This window comes from Vespula vulgaris, chromosome 11 (genome assembly GCF_905475345.1).
Source record: "Vespula vulgaris chromosome 11, iyVesVulg1.1, whole genome shotgun sequence".
Taxonomy (NCBI): Eukaryota; Metazoa; Arthropoda; class Insecta; order Hymenoptera; family Vespidae; genus Vespula; species Vespula vulgaris.
Genome location: NC_066596.1, coordinates 2,535,001 through 2,557,878, shown reverse-complemented (window position 1 = coordinate 2,557,878; position 22,878 = coordinate 2,535,001). Strand labels below are relative to the sequence as shown.

At 32.0% G+C, this 22,878-nt stretch overlaps 1 protein-coding gene across 12 annotated transcripts in view; it reads right to left on the bottom strand.

Moving 5' to 3' along the window:
* LOC127067761 (chondroitin sulfate proteoglycan 4) overlaps positions 1 to 22,878 on the bottom strand; it is an 81,845-nt gene that overhangs the window by 25,081 nt on the left and 33,886 nt on the right. For all 12 annotated transcript variants that reach the window (XM_051003084.1, XM_051003076.1, XM_051003078.1 and 9 more), the window contains 2 exons: positions 19,794 to 20,025; positions 9,285 to 9,501 (listed from right to left, as the gene is read on the bottom strand). In XM_051003084.1, coding sequence (XP_050859041.1) covers positions 9,285 to 9,501; positions 19,794 to 20,025 — 449 coding nt within the window. The remainder of the gene's footprint in view (positions 1 to 9,284; positions 9,502 to 19,793; positions 20,026 to 22,878) is intronic.

The window sequence follows — 22,878 nt, the reverse complement described above, 5'->3', positions numbered from 1 at the left end:
TCCCTGAGAAAGAGAATTTCTTGCTTTTGCAATAAACACACAGTGTGTGTGAAGGAGAAAAAGAGAAAGAGAGAATCTCTTTGCATTCTCATCTTTCCCATTTTCTGTCGAAACGAAATCGAGAAATGTATTTATTTCTTAGTGAATCTTTCTCTCTCTTTTTCTCTTTTTGTATCCTGTAGCTTCACATAGAAAACGCGTTCGATCGAAAATATCTAGATAGAAATTTCTACTATTGAATACATTCCCGGAAGTTGAATATGGTTCCATTCGTGTCAACTCGCCGTGTTCACGATGCTTTCAGTGGGAAGTAAAACGAGAGACTGTTCTACTTCCTCCTGTGAGATACAGGAAAGAAGAAGAGAAAGACTTCTCGTTTCCTTTTCGTCCTTCGTACTCTGTTGTCGATTTTCTGTCCAATACCTTTATAAGCTGGACACATTGACGTGCATTAGGATGTTTCTTCTTGAAGATAAAAAGTAAATATAAGTAGATTGCTGTCATTTATATATTTATATATAATTACAGAAATTAAATGAAATACATACATTTATACGTATATAAATTTTTAGTTCGTTTTGTATTTTAAAACCGAAGTAAATTTTATGTTTTTCTTAATACATTATATTTTATATTCGCTATTATCGTTTCGTTTCCTTGGTCAATATTCTTACGTTACGATAATATACGCGATAACGAATGCATTTACTTCGTATCTTTCGTCACGTTTCCACCCACGGTTCACCTTGGTAGAACCAACGCAAACTTTAATTACGAATAGTTTCCGAGGATAGACTAAATTCGTTGGAATTATTCGAGATAGTATCTACCGTAATCTCGACGATCGTGAGATCGGATAAGATAAATATGATTAAAATATTCGTTTCTCTCTCTTCTCTCTATCTATCTATATATCTCTGTCTGTATATCTCTCTCTTTCCCTTTGTTTCTTACTCTCTCCTCATTACTTTTATTATATTAGATATAATTTGATTTGTAAGTTCATATTTTACTTTATATTATTAATATTTGTACTTTTCGAATATTATATAGTATTACATTAATGAAATTTTTTTTAAACATTATATCGTATCATTATAATCATTTTTCAATCTATATCATTTCTTATATCCTTCAAAATCGTCCAATAATAATCTACTTATGTATATACCCGTATGTTATAAACTCTCTTTAGTTTAACGCATATGTACATCATATCCATCGATTCGTGCTCGTTGATAAACAAAGTGATTTTCTTTTTACTAAACTTCGTTGATAATAGAGTACGGGAAAAGCTAATATTTCCTCAGCGATAATCTTCATTTTCTCTCTCTCTCTTTCTCTCTTCCTTTTCTTTGTCTTTTTCATATTCACGTTGGAATAAAAAGAGCTTAGAAAAAGGTTGAAGCTTTTGTCGTTCGCTTTTTCTTCTTAAAATAGAAAAAAAAAGAATAAGAAAAAAGAGAGAGAACGATAAAAGAAATAACGATAATAAATAAAAGAAGGGAAAACAGATAAACTAAAAACGAAGAAAAAGGAAAGGGAAAAGGAAAAAGAAAAAAAAGAAGGAAGTGCAGTAGAATGAGGCCGGTGTCATCCGAGGGCGATTAAAAATGAACGAGAAGATGTATGCTTCGATCAGAGAATTTATTTCGCACTTTACCGGCTTTACCGATCAGCTGCCACTTGCGAAAAAAGGGTGAATAAGTGGCGCATAACACTTTACTGTCTTGTTTCTTTTCTTTTTTCCCCCCTTTTTTTTTCGTAGTTCACGGATTTACAGATTATCCTTATTCTCAACCGAATTTATTTTATTACTATAATGATAATAATAAAAATAATAATAATAAAAATGAATATCTTTTTATTCGCGTCATTATCGATATTATTGGTATTATAAATTAAAAATTTAATCGATTTGAAGCAATAGAAATAATAAATATTATTTCATAATCTTTAAAAGCAAAATTTTGGTATTTGTAGAGAATTAAGAATAGTAAATTTTAATTGTATTAGTGTAATAATAATAATAATAATAATAATAATAATAATAATAATAATAATAATTATTAATTTTAATTAAACGAATAAGTGTTCTCTTCGTTCGCGTTACTTTAAATTCGTACACATGAATAAATGTGATATACGAGCGATAATTTAATGAATTCTTTTTATGGTTTAATCATTGACTCGTATTAAACAATATAAAAACAATATTACTTTATAAATTATGGTAACCGAAGAAAACAAATGATAATAATATACGAATATTGTTGCAGATAGGAAATTTTTATTATTGGTAAAAGAAATTCAAGAATAGATTCAATAGTACCATTGAAATTCATATTCCAATGATATTATAGATACGATATCACAGATGTCATCGTATGCATTTCCCTTCTCGTTAAAGTTAACATCTTCAAAAGCTTGTTCACCGGTCGTTTCTATTGGCTCTTACGACGAGGAACGCGAGCAACGACGAAACGTAAGCAGCTTCGATCGTTTACGTAACTACCTAGGTAATCTGCAACTTTCTTCCTAAAGGTACCCGACACGTGCAATGTAACAACAAAATTTATGGCACCGAATATGATCGTATCGCTATGAAGTTTGTACAACTTCTTATAGTTAACTTGTTGGCTCTGAAACTCCTTCAGAAAGTCCGACTTCGTAAAGAGTTGCAATGATGAAGATATCACGTTTTGTAGCTCTACTGTGGAAAAGTTCATGTTTGTTGAATTACTTCGAGGTCTCGTGTTTTCTTCTATCTTTTTCAACATTGTTTTCCCTTTTTCTCTTTTTCCTTTCATTCTTTTTTGTTTTTTTCTTTCTTTAAACAGATCACGTAATTTAACAAATAATAATAATTATTTTCAAATTGAATCAATGGATGCTCGACCATCTGGATGTTCTTCTCTATTTTATTTTATTCTGTGATAGATTTATTTCTATCATTTATTATTTAATACGATCGATAACGTACCACAATTAGAAGAGTAATTAATTATTTCGTATTGTTTTATTATATTATTAATTATTGATAAACGATTCTAATTTATATAAATCAATTAATTTTGATTCGATTTAAATACCACTAGACATACCGCAAAAAGATAGGTAAGAGAAGTTAAGAGAGAATAAAAGCATATGTAAGTCGATGGAAAAGATGTGTATATATATTATATATATATATAAAAAAAATATATATATATATATATATATATATATATATATATATATATATATAGAGAGAGAGAGAGAGAGAGAGAGAAGAAAGAGGGTGACATAGCGACGACGAGAAGGAATGGCTGCTGTTATGCATTCTCTCCCATGGGCGTCGATACAGGTGGCACGCGTCGAGCAATGCGCGAAAATGCGAAGCATCCGTGACACGCTCTGAGATTTAAGAAATCTGAGAAATCGACGAGTGGCACGTGGCGGGGAAAAGAGAAATAAAAAAGAAAAAAGAAAAGAAAAAAGAAAACGAAGAAAAAATTGAGAAGAAAAAAAAGAAGATGAAAAAGAATGAGAATAAAAAAAAATACTAAGAATAAAAAGAATAAGAATAAAACGAATAAAAATAAAAAGGAATAAGAAGAACAAGGAGAACAAGAATAAGAATAAGAAGAAGACTAGGTGAGACAGGTGAAGCGTGACAAGGATTCTGTCAATGCGACCTCTAATAAATCGAATCGATTCACCAAACTGAACAAAGATTCCCATGGAGAAAATATTTTGCCTCTGAGAAGCCTCGTCCTCATTCTCGTCCTTGTTCTCGTCCTCGTTCTCGTTCGCGTTTTCGCTCTCGTCTTCTTCCTCGTTGTCATCGTGCACACCTGAGAGTTTAGATTCCTTCACAGTCTAAAGAGAATTCGCTTAAATCGAGGGAATCTCAAGGTTCCCGTATTTTCGAAGAAATGGAATCGAATTGTGAACGCGTTGTGTTGCCGATGTCGCACGTTATGTATACCACCTACGAAGAAAATAGATTCGGTTGGATAGGAACTAAGGGTGAGAAGGAGATTGCGAAACGAAACGTTTATGGAAAAACAGAAATATTCCTTTTCACGTTATCGATGCCTAAAAGAAGATAGATTCGATCTCGAGTTTTTATATTTTCGTGTATTTTTTGTTCTTATTCTTTACGTTCCTTTTTTGAAGAAAGGATATTGAATATAGGGATCTTTCGTCGTTTCTTTGTATAAAAATTTTTTGATAATAGTTAGAAATAATAATGACGACGATGACGATGACGATGACGATTATGATAATATTTTGAAAAATATTAACACTCATGTATAATTATATTTTTACTGTATATATGAATTTAATTAATTTTATGCGATAACATTCAGATAATAGTTTAGATATGGAATTAATTGTGAAGGATTTAATATTAATTATGATTGTAATTAATTTATTTGGAGATATTCCCGAAGTAATAATCCCTTCTCGATCGCTCTCATAATCATGTTTAACATCGATTTATATATCTGAATAATAAAATAAGATTTATTTCGAATTATTAATTAATCCTTTTTTTCTTTTTTTTAATGTAATTACATTTTCTTTGTGTTCTTTTATTTGTGAAAAAAATTTTTACTTTCATATGGAATGCATCATACAAATCATGATATTAATTCAAATTCTAACAAAATTGAGTTAAACGAATGATCAGATTGGAAATATTCGAAATAATCATTTCTTCGTCGAAGTCAGTTTCATTTGTTCAAAAATACATTTTAGTGATAAACCGCTTAAATTTGTACTATATCATATATTAACTATACCGATCGTATATGTATTTGGATCGTACGATCGTCTATTATGATTGACGCTATATGCTAGATGGTATACGTACGGTATTGCGAAATTCAACGGTATTGCTGCATTAATGCCACATGCGTTTCCCTATAATTCGCCTACGAATTAGCAACGATCGTATCGTTTTAACGTACCAAAGCCGCGAGAAATAGCGCCTCGTCTCTCCTAATTGATCCAAAATGGTTGATAATCCTCCGAGAAGTCATTAAGTCCGATCGGAAATTCGAGTAAAATGTTTCGAAAATATTCAAAACGTTTCGAGTCTTTTTAATATCGTTTTTTTAAATGTATATTATTACTATTATTATGTGATGACAAATTTTAATTAATAAGTAATCTCATTAACGAATTTTATCGGCTCCTTTTTTCTTTTCGAAATAAAAATTACCATTCATCGATTCATAAATGTTTAACGAATAAAGATTCATTTACAAATTTATATTTTAAATATCGTCTGAACGATAGAATGAAATCTTGTTTTAGCGTTGAATGAAACCTATAAAAAAAGAAAAAAAGAAAGAAATAATAAAAGAAAGAAAAGAAATAGATTAACTATCCATTAATAATTAAAATCTAATATGATAATAGTTGTTATATTAGAATTTTTTTATATACATACAATCACTTTGATCCAATATCGTTTCTTTACGTTTTATCATAGCCAGTAAAATGTTTGCCAAGTAATCTTGAACCTTTTTATAATTTCTCTCTCATTCTTCGTCTCTCTGTCTCTTTGTCTTCCTCTGTTTAAAATAATTTCCGGCCTACGATTCGTTGTTATTTCTCCACCTTTATCGACTTTTTATCAAAACCTTCTCAGTTTTCATCGAAACGATGGTAATGACTAGATCACACAGAGAGAAAGAGAAAAAGATAGATAGATAGATAGATAGATAGATAGATAGATAGATAGATAGAGAGAGAGAGAGAGAGAGAGAGAGAGAGAGAGAGAGAGAGAGAGAGAGAGAGAAAGTGAGAGAAAGAGAGAGAGAGAAAGAGAGATAAATAGCTCGTTGTAAATTCTAAAGTTTCTTCATTAGCGCATGAACGAGATTGTGTTTCTTTCGGGTAAATATTGCAGCCCGTAAGTCATCTTATAAAGAAAAGCCAAGAGTGTCGCCATATTATTATCGTGGCCTCTATGGTTGTCCGCAAAGGCAATAAATCGTCTCTATTTACATATAAGCGGAAACCCGTAAAACTCACTTTATTCCTGACTTTCCCGTTTATTTATTTATTTATTTATTTATTTATTTATTTGCTCTTCTCTTCTTTCTTTTTCATTTATTTCTTTTTTTCATTCCGTCCTTTTTTCTATTTTTTCCTGGCTCTTTTTTTTTTTTTTCCTTTTAAAGAATCCTCATACGTAACATACATACATACATACATACATACATCAAATCCCATTGAATAGCAGTCGAGATAGGAATAATAGTGTTAGTGATGCTGTTGCTGCTGCGGTGCTTCTATTGATAGTGTTGGTGGTGATGTTAGTGGTAGTGGTGGTGATGATGGTGGTTGCCGTTGGATTGCTCGACTCCATTTCTTTCGTTTCCTTTTCTTTATTTTTATCTCTTTGTTCTCTGCTACTAGATTATACATACGGAAGGAAGAACGCGCGAATGGGCCAAATAAATATATCCCAATGGTAGAATTTGGTGGACGATTACCATGACTCTCACATTTATTCCGGAAAGGAACATTTTGGTCCATCCATTAGGAAAGGAGGAGGAAAGTGTTCATATCGACTCTATAAAATGTTCATCTCTCTCTCTCTCTCTCTCTATCTCTCTTTCTATCTATCTATCTATTTCTCTCTTTCTATCTATTTCTCTCTCTCTCTCTCTCTTTTTCTCTCTCTCTCTTTATCTTTATCTTTCTCTTCCTTGAGTTCGAACGATACGGTAGGCGCTTCCTTTTCGTACATACGTTACGTCCCTCTTCGCTTCTACAATTCCAATATCGAATAATTTCACTCGACGAAGTAGAAAAAGGGATGGGAAATAAGATACGTCGATTCGTTCGTTTTATGGCTATTACATTTTTCAATAGAATTAATTACAAAGTGAGAGGAAGACAGAGATATAGATAGGTAGATAGATAGATAGGTAGATAGATAGATAGAGAGAGAGAGAGAGAGATAGAAAGAGAGGAAGAGTGAAAGAGTGAAACGATATTCTCTTATCAAAGAGTCGATCAAAAAGTCTTTGTTGAATCAAAGAGTTCTTCATTGGCGGAACACGAGACAACGTTAAGAGTATCAGAGGATCCTGAAATGTTCGTAACACGATTGTGGCAGTTGTTTCGAGCTTTCCGAGACGGTTTAACGACATTTGCCTCGGAAAGCTTCGTCGTTAAAAGCTATGCGAAGAGAAGATACCAGGAGTGTAATATGAAAGGGTTTCTCTGACCCGAATACGTATTACGACTACACATATATACGCACACACGCATACATATACGTATGCATGAAGAAAACCCATATATATATACACGCAGACATACGAATTCGTTAGTAAAACGGATTTCTAGCGATTCTAACGTAAACGAAATGCCTCTTAATTTACATTATGGTATAAAAGACCATTGAAATCAACGTATGTATAAATATTTTCTTCTCTGTGTTAATATATCGAGTATATTTGGTTAACATGAAATTCTACATTTTATCGTATTGTTTTCGTCCAAGTATTCATGTTTCTCTCTTTTTCTACTCTGATTCGATCTCACGAGAAATTTCAATGTCCCTATTCTGCTTATTATAATCTACACGTGCCATCATGATTGACCACGTACTCGAGAACAACAGGATCTATATAGAAGATACTTGTGAAACATTCGTGGGTGGTAATACTAGAGTTTGCTACTTACTTGGAAAGAGAGAAGAACTATAGTATGCGTTTTCTTGACGCATTCAATGGAAGATGACCCTACAGAGAGAAAGAGAGAGAGAGAGAGAGAGAGAGAGAGAGAGAGAGAGAGAGAGAGAGAGAGAGAGAGAGAGAGAGAGAGAGAGAGAGAAAGAGAATTGTGTACGAGCAAGATGAAGAAAAGAAGAAGAAGAGGAAGAAGAAAGAAGAAAAAAAGGAAAAATGTATGTATGCATGCACGTGCATAGATAAGAGAAAGAAAGAGAGATAGAAAATAGCATAGCACCGTAGCTGGATCCCTCGTTATAAAGAAAGCATTTGCTTTAGTCGGTGACACTCTTCCTTTGCACGAATCTTTTACAAGCTAACGACGAAGTCCCCCTATTTTTTCCCTTTCTTTCTTTGTTTCTTTCTTTCTCTCCTTTTTTTTCTTCTTTTTCCTTTTTTTTCTTTCTTTCTCTCTCTCTCTCTCTCTCTCTTTTTTTAAATCGCATTTTACGGTTCTCCCTTTCTCTTTTCTCGCAAAATACGTCTCGAATTAAAATACTTTTCGAAGAGGTACACGTTGATATGCTTTCGGTGAAGTAAGAAAAAAAAGGAGAAAATAAAAAGGTAAAAAAAAAAAGAGAAGGAGGAAGAAGAAGAAGAAGAAGTAGAAGAGGAAGAAGAAGAAGGAGTTAAATGTTCTGTTGAAGTGGTAAAGAGGATAAAGGTTTTGAAGAGCGAGCGAAGGTTAAGCGATAGCTTCTAACTTTAAAAGGGCGTGATTTTATACGTCAAAGGGAAACTCCATGTTGTCGTCTTTCTCTATTCGTGGGTTTAATATTGGACTTTTTTTTTCTTCTATACGCTCGTCTAGACAAGTGATTCGGTTCTCAATGATTTTTGATTAAAGTATAATTTTTCGTTTCGTTTAGATTTTATATATATATACATATATGTAATAAAGTTTCAGGATTATTGAAAATATTTTTTAAGTTTAATATTAACGAATGAATGTCACAAAGGAATTTCCTACGTTCACTTATTTCTTTTTATTCTTTCTTTTTTTCTTTCTTTTTTCTTTTTTCGAATTCTCTTTTAATGACTTAATATTGTAATATGAAATTTGTATATTTCTTTAATAGAAATTTTGTAAAAATACAAAAGTACTTTTGATTCAACAAAAAGAATTTGAATATAAGATATGTACTCGTTGTCTATGCAGAATTATTTGGAAACTCGAAACCCTAAGAAATTTTCTTTTCGTTTCTTTATCGAGTATCATTAAGTTGGAAAATAAATATGAAATGACATAAGTAAGAAATTAAAGATTATTTTGTATATTATATCCTTTCTTTACAATGTATTCTCTTGTAATAATAATATTTATTTAGTCAACCTGATTTTCTTTCTTTCACATTTTTTTCTTTTTCTTTTCTTTTTGTAAATTTTGCTTTGAGAAACATTGGATTATGCATTTCTTTTTGAACAATTTAGCGTGGTTATAAGAAATTTGTATATTTTTTATAGAGATTTTATGGAATCATCCGTTTGAAAAATGGTAAAAGATGGAAAAAATGAACAAAAAAATAATATAATAGTACTTACCTTGATCCGGAACGTGGTATAGCTCGTGGAATCGCCGTGAAGGCACCATCCTCGACGAAGCTTACTTCCGTGTTCCATGTGGCGTCGAATTCCGGTGAACATCCCCACGTTACTGCAGTTGCATCGGATTGGCCTCTTCTAGATCTAGCGTATTCTATTACTCTTGCACCATTGTAGATTATATCAGCCATACAACCACGTAAATAATCGGTGTGTCCTGTAAAACGAATAAATAAAATCTTAATTTTAACATTAAATGCATATCTCTAAGAAAACGAATTTTTTTCTCTCCCTCTTTCTCTCTTTTTTTGACTTAGAAAAAAAAGTGATAAATCTTTTAACAACTTTCTTTTTCTTATTAATATCTAAGTACTTGATAGTTACGATGTAATGTAAGAGTGAAAGAAAGAGTACGTAGATGAATTTTAAAAGAAAAAGAACAAGAAGATTCGCGTGACAAATTTTTTTGTTTTTTCTATTAAAAGTTGTAAACAAATTTTTATTATATACACATGCACATGGTGTAATTTAACGTAGAAGTATAAATAGTACGTAAATGAACTTTAAAAGGGACAGAGAAAGATCCTTGACCCGACTTTTATCTATTAAAAACTGCAAAGAAAAGAAAAAAAAAAAAAGAAAAGAAAGATACATATATGATATGATATAACGTAGGAGTTAAACAAGGAAAAAAAGTACATAAATGAACTTTAAAAGAGACAGAGAAAGTCCCTTGACCGACTTTAATGTATTAAACACGTTGCGATAGAGTGTTTACATATTACATACGATGTAATCTGATATAAAAGTAACAAAAAAAAGGAGGAAAAAAAGAGGAAAGAAAAAAGAAGAAGAAGTGTATAAATGAAGTTTAAGAACGAGAAAGAGAGAGAGATATATATATATATATATTCTTGGCCTATATTTTTTTATTACAAATATTCTCTTCCTTCTCCCTCCTTAAAAAAAATATTTAAATATTATATATATCGTACAATATATAAATAAAAAGTTTAAAAAAAATAGCGAAAGAGAGAGAAAGAGAAAAAGGGGAAAGAGGATGAGATAGATAAGTACATCGACTTTTAAAAGAAGTTCTTTTTGGAAGTCTTGCAAGTTTAAGTTCCTGGATAGAGGATAGGTGCGCATAAGCGTAAAGAAAATTACGAGTTGTCCAAGAGTTCGGTAGGAGCCGCGTTGTTACTGTTAATGGATTTTCTTTAACGTCTTACATAAGACGATCTAACCGCTATCTTTCGTCGAGCGAAGGGAAACGTTTTAGAATAGCGTATTACTTGACCGAGTTAAAGAATTTCTACGACGATTTTTGAGTTAGTTAGAAAGTTAGCCATCTTTAGATCTCTAACTCTTTAGCTTTAGATCTAGGTCTAGCTAGCGATTTAAATTGCCTTCGTCGATGGAAGGACTCAAAGTCAAACTTTACGAAGTCAAACTTGCGAATAGTTGTCGTTCCACTTGTTCTCTCTCTCTCTCTCTCTCTCTCTCTCTCTCTCTCTCTCTCTCATTCTCTTTCTTTCGACACCGTAATTATCCTTGACGTTCAACGTTTTAAGTGCGAATGTGTGACGTCGATCTAGGAACGACCCAATTTGCAGTTCAAATTGACCGGCTTCTAAAATCGGCTTATCGTCGTTGAAACTTCCAGAAGAGGACGTTCGAGGTCGCGACAGAGATTTCTTTTCCTTTCGAACTCTCTGTTACGCTTCGGTAATCCTCTCATCGCATCGGCAGGCAACCTTCCAAGGGAATTAACATTTTTAATTTTCTTTCTCCCTTTATTCTCTTTCTCTTCTCACTTCTTCTACCTCTCTCTCTCTCTCTCTTGTCTTTTCTCCTTTTTTCTCTCTTCATTTTTCCCCTTCTTCTTTTTTTTACGTTTTCCTTTTTTTCTTTCTTTATTTCTTCTCTTTTTTCTGTTTCTTTTCTTTTCTTTTTTTTTTTTGATCCATCCTATCTACTTCGGCACAAGTTTTTAAGTGATTTCATCGAGGGGCAGGGGGAAAGCCAACTAATTCGGCTTTTTCGTTCGGGCCCGGATAAGTATCGGAGGCCATTGGATGAGCGTTTTACATAAACGAATGCTAACTAAGTTCCACTTTATGCATGCGCAATATCGCCACGCGATATCCATACAAAGAACTAACCCGATCCTTCATAAAACGGTTGAAGCTTCGTTCGTTCGTTCGTTCGGTCGTTCATTCATTCGTTCGTTCGTTCGTTCTTCCATCCGTTCGTACGTTTTTATTATTGGAAAGAGGGAAAGAGAAAGAAAAGAAAGAAGATATAAAGATAAAAAAGAAAGAAAAGGAAGAAGCTTCTTTTCGTCTTTTCTCTGATTTCGATTATTATTATTATTATTATTATTATTATTATTATTATTATTATTATTATTATTATTGTTATTATTCTTTATTTTTTTCTATATAATAAATCTTTGATTTTTGAGTCGAACGAAATTCATATCGGATAAATATTCGAAGATAGAAACATTCATTTTTCTTCTTTTACTTCTTTTTAATTTATGATATTTTTGAGTAACAAAAATAAAAGAGCAAAACAAATTACACGAAATATGTAACTAAAATGAAAGAGAAACAAAGGTTTTAGAGTAACGAGTTATCATACAGTGAGAATAATTTTTCTTAGATATATAAATGATAATTTATATCGTGACATTATTTAATATGTTGATGGCTTGTTTATTGTCGTAGATGACGATCGAGTTATGTTACATAGGATTAATTTGATGCTACAACATGTCGATGCTTGTAAGACGATACCCTTATATATTATACTCTTGCGTACACACATATATACGTACATGTATATATATATGTATGTATATATATGTGTATATGTATACACACAAGTCGATACGACGGATAGGAACGTTTACATGAGTCTGGCAAAATCGTCGAAATATTTTCCGACAAAACGTCAACGCGATAATACAAAGAGTTTTCCTTGAGTCAGCATCTTTTCTCATTGTTTCTCTATTTTCTCTGTCTATCGTCAAATATGTCTTTTACAATATCACCCATACCTTTTCTGTCTTGACATTTACTTGTATGTATATATATATGTATGTACGTTTTCACTTAAATTAAATAAACGAAACTAACAGAATCTCTCTCTAATAGTTGTCTCTCTAATAAATTAAAATAATAAAGTAACTCTCTAATAAATTAAAATGATCGAAAGAAATAATTGTCTCCTTCAATATAAATAATTTTAAAGTCATCGATGTTTATTTTAAATCGATATCGATTATTACGATATTTTATTTTATACGAAAACATTAATCGAATGATATAAACGTGTTGAACCTCGAAGAAAATGAAAAAGAAAAGAAAAATAAAAAAAAAAAGAAAATTGAAAAGAAAAAGGAGACATTGTTAAAAATGTAAACTTTTTGCTTAATTTATAGAAAGTATATTTTATTTCGATACTATACTTCAACTATATATATATATATATATATATACACACACACACTCATACATATCTCTTTCTCTCTCTTTCTCTCGTTTTCTTTTTTATCTCACCTTCTTTTTATTGACTATGAAAATCCTGTTCACTTTAGGAAGGAATTTTTACGGAATGCATGAAGGATCGTTTATAACGTTAATACAATCGCGAGTAGCATTTTACGTTTTCGCAAGTTCTCATGTAAAAGTGTGCGTAGAAATATTCGTGCATCTAGGGAATTTTCATTGTGAGACGTCGATAAGAAGAAGTCGATGATGCCGGTATAACCCCTAAGGTACGCGCATATTTTTATCGATTTCTCTTTTATCAAATATATCTGCGTCATAAGCCTCGAATATTTGCCCGTATCTGGTGGTGCTTCCGTTAAGCAAAATCTATGCCAAGCATTTCGTTCCCTACGACCCACGAAGCTACTACATAATATTGAGAATGTATGTACACATACATACTATATATATATATATATATATATATATATATATATATATATATATTATATGTACATACGTACGTATGTACGAGCTCTATTGGACGATTTCTCGTAGAATGTTGGATTTTTTTTTATATATATATATATATCTTCTTTTCTCTATCTTTTTTTTTTCGGTTTCATTTCCTTTTCTTCTTCGCCTCGCGTCTTATATTTATGAAAAATCTGAAAAAGAAGAAAAGAATAAAAAAAAATTCACCAACGTGATTCTCTTGATCGAAGAAAAAATTCTCTTTTTTTTTCTTTTCTTTCTTCTTTTCTCTTCCCCCTTCGACAACTTCGGTATATAAAATAATGAGGGAAATCTTTTTCCTGACATGAAAAATATGAAGTAAAAAATACCCCGATAGATTTCGTAAGGAATACTTAAGAAAACTCGGTTGGGGTCAAGAGAATCGATAGATTTTCGAGAATATTTATAGAAAAATTTGTATTTGTTGATGAATATATTATTTATTATTTATTTATTTATTTATTTATTATTATCGTATTTCTCTCTTTTTTTTCTTTCTTTTTTCTTTTCCTTTTAAACCGAACCGAACGTTCGCGTTTTTACTCTCGAGAGTAAAAACAGCTGACTTTACGATAAAGAAGGATGTACTTTGAAAATTTCCTTACCATCGTCGAGGCGTATCTAGTACAGTGTTAAAGCGTACCGAGTGCATAAATAGATTCTCGAGTGTCCCCGAAAGCGAAGAATTTAAACCGCACGAATATGCACGATCGTGTATAATACGTTCATATGCGAGAAATTATCGGGAAACGTTTTTGAGTTATAACGAATGGCTGCGGGGGGGTTAAAAGGTAGAGAGACTGAGAGAAAGAAAGAAAGAGAGAAAGAGAGAGAGAGAGAAAGAGAATACGTTCAATTCTCTTCACTACTTTTTCGTTTAAACGTTCAAGCGAAGAGCATAACATGTACTATAACTGTTTGCACTTAATCTTCTGAATGTTTCCTAATGCGAAGAAATAAATAGACCGTCATTAGTATTACTTAGATTTATGAAGTTTCATTAGTATCTAATTTTAATTATGATACTAATTTTTTTTATATATTTTCTTTTGATGCAGATAAATAATATTCGTTTTTTATTTTCTTAACAGGTCCAGTAACAAGTTTAAATAAATTTTTGTGATTGATAGTATAAGAGAATTAGAAAGTACAGAGATTTAGTTTTCTATATACTAAAATAATAAAGAAATCATTAAAAATATTTTTATTTCTTACGTCGTTTAATGCTTTAATGAAATTAATAAATTTTGAATGGAAATGTACGATCGATTTTGTGCGATATTCCTTTTTTACGAATGAAAAAATGAATCGTAAAAGAAATTAAATTTAATGAAAATGTATATAATTAAAAAATACTTTTAAAAAATATATTACTAAATTTACGACTAAAATTTAGAACTAATTGTTTATAAATGTTTAATTTTTTCTTTCTTTTTTTGTTTGTTATACCAAAATTGTTTAATAGGTCGAGTTTTAAACTCAAATAAATGTTTTCCTTTTTTTTTTCTCTTTTGTATAACGATAAAGATAAGTACAATAAGCTAATTCCTTTCATTGTCATAATATTCACATCAAACTTTAACCTAACGGTATGCATTTACGAACTATACATTTAGTCTTCCAAATATCATTAATATTTCAACGCTTTATAATTAGTTTATAAATCACCTTAGATTACAATTTCTGTTCTAACGTGTTATAATTGGATAATAAATAATTGAATGAACTATGAAATGAAATGAAAAAAAATTCATGAAATACGTATACGCACATATATATATATATATATATATATATATATATATATGTATATATATTTGTATATATATATGAGAACGAACGGATCATTAGCTTTACGTATAAAAATAAATTATAAGATATAAAAGTATTAGCGAGGGTGCGTCAAAGTGAGGATGGAAAGGGGAAGAGAGAGAGAGAGAGAGAGAGAGAGAGAGAGAGAGAGAGAGAGAAGAAAAAATATATGAGATTATTTTTTTTTTCAAAACGAATGCGACGCGAACTATAGCGAATGAATATCATGAACGTTGAGTAAAAGCCTATCATCTTATTTAAGAATTTCTTTCGGTCGTTTTCAAGGAGGGTAGAAAGTGTGTCGAGCGCGTTATTAAAAAATCGTCGGAGCTTATTTACATGTTTCAGGGGGGTGGATGGGTGGATAGGGGTGGGAGAGGTAAAGTCGGAAGGGAGTGGTCGGAGTCGAAAATGAATTTTTCGCGAGGTAAGAAGAAAATGATAGAGACAGAAAGATGGAGAGAGAGAGAGAGAGAGAATGAATGAATGAAAGAGAGAAAGAATGAATGAGTGAATGAAAGAGAGACAGAGAGAGATAAATATTTTTTGTCCTTGTTCTTTATTCTCTTCACTCGGAGAATTTAGCAAGGCCCGGGCAGGAATTAATAAGACCCCCGAAAGAAGGCCATGTTGTAGCATGGGGTTCAAATGAATTGTCATGAATATGTAAATTGAATTTCGAGCTAGTCGCCAGGCACATCGTACTCGTTCGCGAGAACGGAAAGAGGGAAGTTCCCTGTTCGAGAGTACCGAGGGGGTTGCTAAAGGAAGGGTAAGAGAGAGACAGACAGACAGAGAGACAGAGAGAGAAAGAGAAAAGGGGGGTGAGGAGCCACCAGGATGCTGTTTGCGCTGATTGTATTCAATTTGGTTTGCGTCAACTCGAATATAACGGTCCGCTGAATTTTGTTTCTATCTTGGTTACGTCCCTTTCTCTCTCTCTCTCCCCCCCTGTCCCCTGTCCCACCCTCCCACCACGCCAGCCCTTCGCGTCATTCTTTCACTCCCGCTATTCCCTATTCCCCCCTCTTTGCCCTTCCCCCATCACATTTATATGTTCTTGTAAAAATGATTATTATTCTCGAGCCACGATACACCACGGTCGTCGTGTATTCATGAAAGAACGAAGCGGGCTATTAATGTTCAATCTTGCGATAGGGTGAATTTATTGCTAGTACGTATAGCAAAACGAAAACGTAATTGTGTTGCCGAGGGAGTTGGTTCCCATCTGGTTTGATCGGGTTTATTTCTTTCTTTTTTCTTCTTGTTTTTCGTTTTCTTGTCTTTTTTCTCTCTATGGTTTCGTCATATATATATGAATTTCGAAAAGATATTTTTTAATTGTATCTATATTTAAATGTATTTTAAAAGCGTATTAGGATTCGCGATAAATAAATTGTGCATATATGTATATATATATATATATATATATATATATATATATATATATATATATATAAGAAAAGGACATTTTGTAATTATTAAATATTACTGAATGTAAATATAATATATGTAAATATTAATATACACAAATTTGATGGTTATATGGTAATATGCCGACGTTTATGTAAAATTTTATAAGCGAAGTATGATAGGGAAGAGAAATGGTATCTTTTCCAAAAATGAAATTACTTTAAGCAAGTTAAGGCCCTATGGTATAAATTTTATGTAGTCACTTTTGCGAATAAATGTACCTAAGTGAATATTTGTTTCATAAATAAGCAATATTATTTTCTTTTATATAGGTATATATATAAATTATTGATTATATCAATTTTGATAGTCCTTATCATCATAATTTATATATACCGTTTTAAAAATCTCAAAAAATTATATATACCATTTTAAAAATCTCAAAAATAACGAAATTTAATTTTTATCTTAATCTCGTTAGAATTTTAATTTTATTTGAATAAAATGGAAAAGACAATTTAAAAAAATATATATTGTATAAAGTTACATCTCGGTAAAGCATTATTATTGTTTCTTAAGGTACATATGTATTTACATACATACATATGTACGTACATAACTACGTACTTACATAAATTTGAGTTGCACGATTCGCTTTACGCTCGATTTATAGTTTGCGACCTCGGTGGACGTTCACACGGCTTTATGAAAATACAAAAGGATCGTGAACGTGTTGTTGTACGACTCCCTCGTGTAATCGACGTAGCTACCACGAAATTATCTCGAAAGACAAATTAGATTCGTGTATTTTTTCTCCTTTTTTTTTCATGAAGCCAAGAGAATAGCGCAAGTTATAATAGTTAAACGAATTTTTGTTCGCTCTGCTTTGAACGATCAGATTTTTCATTTATCTATTCACGTACAATGTCATTGTATTCGATTAAATCGCATATTCATGATCGATTTATCGGGACATTGTAACAGTTTCATTGCTTCCTTTTAAAGGATAGAAAGAAGATAAAAAGGAAAAAATTGACATTGAAAAGCTTCATTCTGTGTTTCATTCTGATAATATAATGGATTGATCTATCGTGGATAAATTGAAATTATATTATACAGTATAACGCATTCGTCGACTTTCATTATGGCGTCTCGACTTTAAATATAATTAGCGATATACTTGAAGTATTACGTAAAGAATTTCTATGTTAATTTACAAAGAAAATCTGATTTAAGAAAGTATTAATTGGTATTTTATTAAACAAGTTATTTAAAAGACACCTAAAGCAATACGATATAACAGTGTTAGTGTCAATGATTAAATTTTGATCGAATAGAGCCCGGTTATTAACAATGAGTTTCTTCATAAATCACGATTTAGTTATCAAAAAAAAAAAAAAAATAATAATAATAATAAAAATGAATAATAAGTAATATCGATGGTAATGACAATCATACTATTAACACACATTCGTATAAAATAATGAATGATAATGAATGAAAGACGAACGAATGTACGAATAACTTATAATTTTATAATTGGAACTTGATATCATTCGATCGTTATTAGAATTCTAATAATCAATTCAACGATAATATCTATTGAATATTGAAAATAGAAAATATATAGAGTTTTAAAAGATAGAATGCAAATCGTTTCATTGCGTGTATACGTCTTGAAACATTTATTCATATAAAATATGATAACGAATAAAAGATGAACGAATGCACGAATAACTTATAATTTTATAACTGGAACTTCGATCGTTATTAGAATTCTAATAATCAATTCGACGATAGTATCCACTGAATATTGAAAATAGAAAAGATATACAGAGACTTGAAATATAGAATGCAAATTGTTTCAGGGCGTACAAACGCGATTAACTGAAGTTCGAACCTGGATCGAGTGTGATCCTGTACGAGGTGAAAATCCTTGTGGTATACCTCACGGTATAACGCCGCAATAGAAACAAAGGCAAATGTTTGAATTGCGTCTCGTTCGCGTGCGAGATTACGTAACTCTTGCCCACGGCGCTTCGTTATTTAATCCTTTCGCGGTGCACCCTCGTGAAAATCTGACCCGGAGGACGATTCCGCAACACAAAGACTATCATTTGTTTCACATTTATTTCGATATCTTACTACGATATTTATACTTACTACGAAGAAGAAAAGATAATATTATTTTCAATCTTGAAATTAAAAAAGATTATTATTTTTTCCATATTATATGTATGTATATTTTCGTTCAAGGATTAATCTCGTTTAATAAAACAATATAATTTCGTTATTTCCAAACAAAATTATATCAGATCAAATTTTTTTTATCCGTCGAATCATTTACAACTACGTATATTATTTCTCGATATTATTGGATATGTGTTATCTAAAAGGGATATATGATAAAAAATGTCATAAGCATCGAGAGAATGTTCGATTTGTCAGGATATGTCAATAATAATAATAATAGTTATTTTTATTATTTTTGTTATTTTCGTTAAAAACCATCGTTAATAAAAAAAAATTCAAAGTTTTCTCATTGGTGTTTTAATATATGAATTCGACGTTTTTAATTATTCGTCTGTAATCATTTAAAATTGCAATATATCGTTATCGGTTATTCAGAAGTAATATAAAAAATATTATTAAAAAAAAAAGAAAAGAAAAAAAAACAAACGTGTCGTTCACAAAATTTCGATCATTGCCATCGCTGTCGTTATTATTCATTGTTATTTCATTCATAATCATGAAAATAATAAATAACAAAACATTACGTTTTTACAAATCCAGTTCGGTCTCACCTTAAAAGTTAATTATCTATTGCGTTCGAAATGCGCAGTAAAGGCGATAATCCAGCAACGTTTTCGGTTGAAATGACCGAACAGTTTATCCTGGAATTAACGGGGTGGATCCGATCGGTGGTTAATCGAACGGCATAGATTGTAACAGAAAATAAGTTGATGTATATCCTTTCACGAAGGGATAATACATCATTCGACAAGTAAGAAAACGATAGATAGATAGAGAGAAAGAATAAAAGAATAAAAGAGAGAATGAAAGAAAGAAAAAGAGAAAAAGAGAAAGAGAGAAATAGAAAGAAATATCAGCAAAGGTAATTTTTCTTCTTTCTTTTTCTTTTTTCTTTCTTTCTCTTTTAGTTTTCCAGGCCTATCCTAGTTGCAATAAGATCAAATCGAATGGTAGAAGAAAGTCACGTAGCTGAAAGACAATTTCCTTGTATGAGATAGCCTTTGGTATCACGTCTTACCTAGAAATAGCTCGTTAAAGTCGCCCCGTCCGCCGATAAAGACCCCATAGTGTATATTCAGCTCGAAAAAACGTCCTGGTAGAAGGGATCTCGTCGTGTGTATAACGTCGATTTGCAGAGTGATGTTAGCCTCGCGCCTGGTAAGGTTGACCTCGTGCCAACTAAGGTCGTTCAGCGTCAATCCACGAGCACTGGCCATCTCGCTCTCACCGGCACCGAGATTTATGTGAACCTGTGGGATAAGCGAGAGAAACGTTGAACGTCGAGAGGGATGAGTTTCGAATCGTGCTTTCTGCTAAAAGTTATAACCACTGAAAGTATGAGAGAGAGAGAGAGAGAGAGAGAGAGAGAGAGAGAGAGAGAGAGAGGGGAAGTTAGAACGTTAGCCAGCCCTGTAAAGAGTACCTTCGTGAAACTTGGAAGAAGAGTCGTAACGAGGAAACCACTACTACTACTATTACTACTACTGCTACTACTACTACTATCATCACTACTGCTATTACTATTACTACTACTACCATTACTATCACCACTATTACTATAACTGTCTAGAAAGAGCAGCAACATAGAAACCAGAGAGTGGAACACGCAAGTACCGAAATTATGCCACGATAAAAATTCTTCACGAATCGTGAACTGGAATCTACGTGCCTTCTGTTTTCCTTTTCATCGAGGTGCCTCGTACCACCATTTTAATTTTCCGCTTTATATCGATTTCCTCGTTTTTACTTAAGGTTAATTAGGGACAATTAAAGAGAAAGAGAGAGAGAGAGAGAGAGAGAGAGAGAGAGAGAGAGAGAGAGAAAAGAGAGACAGAGAAAAGAGAGACAGAGAATGTTAACGTTCAGTCTTTAATATTAATACTATTTCTACTCGTACAAATTTTCTATTGGTTAGGTTCATATAAAGTATTCATCGTCAAAAAAATATTTTTTGACACAACGATAATATAAGATCTTTAATCCGGGGTTAGAAATAATAATAGTAATAGCAGTAGTAGTAGCAGCAGCAGCAGCAGCAGCAGCAGCAGCAGCAGTAGTAGTAGTAGTAGTAGTAGTAGTAGTAGTAATAGTAGTAGTAATAGTAGTAGTAGTAGTAGTAGTGGTAGTAGTAGTATTAGAAGTAATAGTGGTGATGATATAGTGCTAGTGGTGATGGTGGTGGTAGTAGTAGTGGCAATGGTGGTGGCTGCGGTAAAAATAAGAGGGTAGGGGAAGTAAATCTCGCTGGAATAATGACTGAATAATTCATCGAAGTGAGCATAGGAAGAAGTAGAGTGGTAGGGGTGGAATGGGATGAGGGTTGAGGGGGGTTACTCTGTGTGCAAACACGCTTTTAAAGTTTCTTTGTTTTAACGTGCACACGTGTAAGCTGAAACGAGTGGAGCTTCGTTGTTGATGCTCGGCTGCGTTAAAATAGCGAAAGAGAAAAAAATAGAAAGAGAAAGAGGGAGAGAGAGAGAGAGAGAGAGAGAGAGAGAGAGAGAGAGAGAAAGGGGGAGAAAAAATATAGAACGAAAATTGCCATGTGTAGTAATCGATTTGTGTATTTGAATAAGCGAGTTCACGGAGTATTGGAAAAATAAAGGAAAGAGGGAACTACTATTCACGTATTCTTCTGATTTTCTATCCTTCTCTTGTTCATTTCCTTTTTTCCTCTTTTCTTTCTTTTTTTTGTCTTCTTTATTTTCTTTGTGTTTTTTTTTATACCAACGTGAATTCGAAACTAATTCGTATTTTATATATATATATATGCATGTATGTATATATATGTGTATATCTATGTATATATGTACGTACGTATGTATGTAGATAAATATATGTGAGAAAGAAAGAGAGAGAGAGAGAGAGAGAGAGAGAGAGAGAGAGCAAAAAAACGAGTAATCACGTTGAATGACAGTAATTATGTGATTGCTATCTTCCTGCAATTTTTCTTTTTTCGTTTTCCTTTCCTTTCATTCTTTCTTTCCTTTCATTCTTTCTTTCCTTCCTTCTTTCTTTCTTTCTTTTTTTCTTTCTTTTTCTTTCTCTTCGCTTTTTTTTTATTTTTGGAAATGATAGTTATTCGTACTGCGGTAACGAATACGATAGAGAAAGTACGTAAGCACGTGTGTAAGTAAGTACGTACGTATAAAATATATATATATATATATATATATATATATATATATATATTACATTAGAATAGAGATGATAAAAGGATATAATGATCGGACATTTGTTAGAAAGACGATATAACGAAGAGATATCTTGTGTCATAATATGTAATATAGGAATAAATAACGATCGAATTTATTCCTCGTCGTTTCTAACAATTACTTGTACTTATTTCTTCTTCTCTTTATATATATATATATATTTATAACTAAAAAAAAAAGAAATAAAAATAATAGAGAGGAGAAAAACTGTTCGAAAGAGATAGTAGTAGAGATTGAAAAAGAAGGAGAAGAAGAAGAGGAAGAAGGAGAACGAAAATAAAAAAGGGAGGAAAAAGAAGAAAAAAATGATAAGATTATGGCAAAACGAGAGAGAGAAAGAAAGAGAGAGAGAGAGAGAGAGAGAGAGAGAGAAAATTTGGATAATACGAGGAGAAAGTACGCCGGGAATCTTTTTACGAGGATTAATCTTTTATTCATGCGGCGTGGGGGGAATTAGATGATATATTCTTTAAAGATCGTAATGATCGTAATAAATATTTCCTCGAGATGTTTGCCGAATGAATCACATCGGTGGTGGTTTCCACGAGGTTCAGTAGGAAATATGAAATGGTCATTAATCAAGGAACCATGGCGTCGTCTTCGTCTTCGTCCTCGTCCTCGTCCTCGTTCTCGTCCTCGTCTTGCTGGAACGACGACAAGACTTATCGTGCACTTTCTCGAAGTGTGCCTTCTTCGGTGGACCGTGAATATGACACTAATCCGCATAAAGGAAAAATGAATCCTCTTCTCGACCACTCCCACTAACTCCTCACCCCCGTTCAACCCCGTCCAAATATTCAGCCACCCTTTCACCCATCCACCTACATTCCCAACATCTTCCAACATTTCTTCTTCTTTCTTTCTATCTTTCTTTCTCTTTCTTTCTCT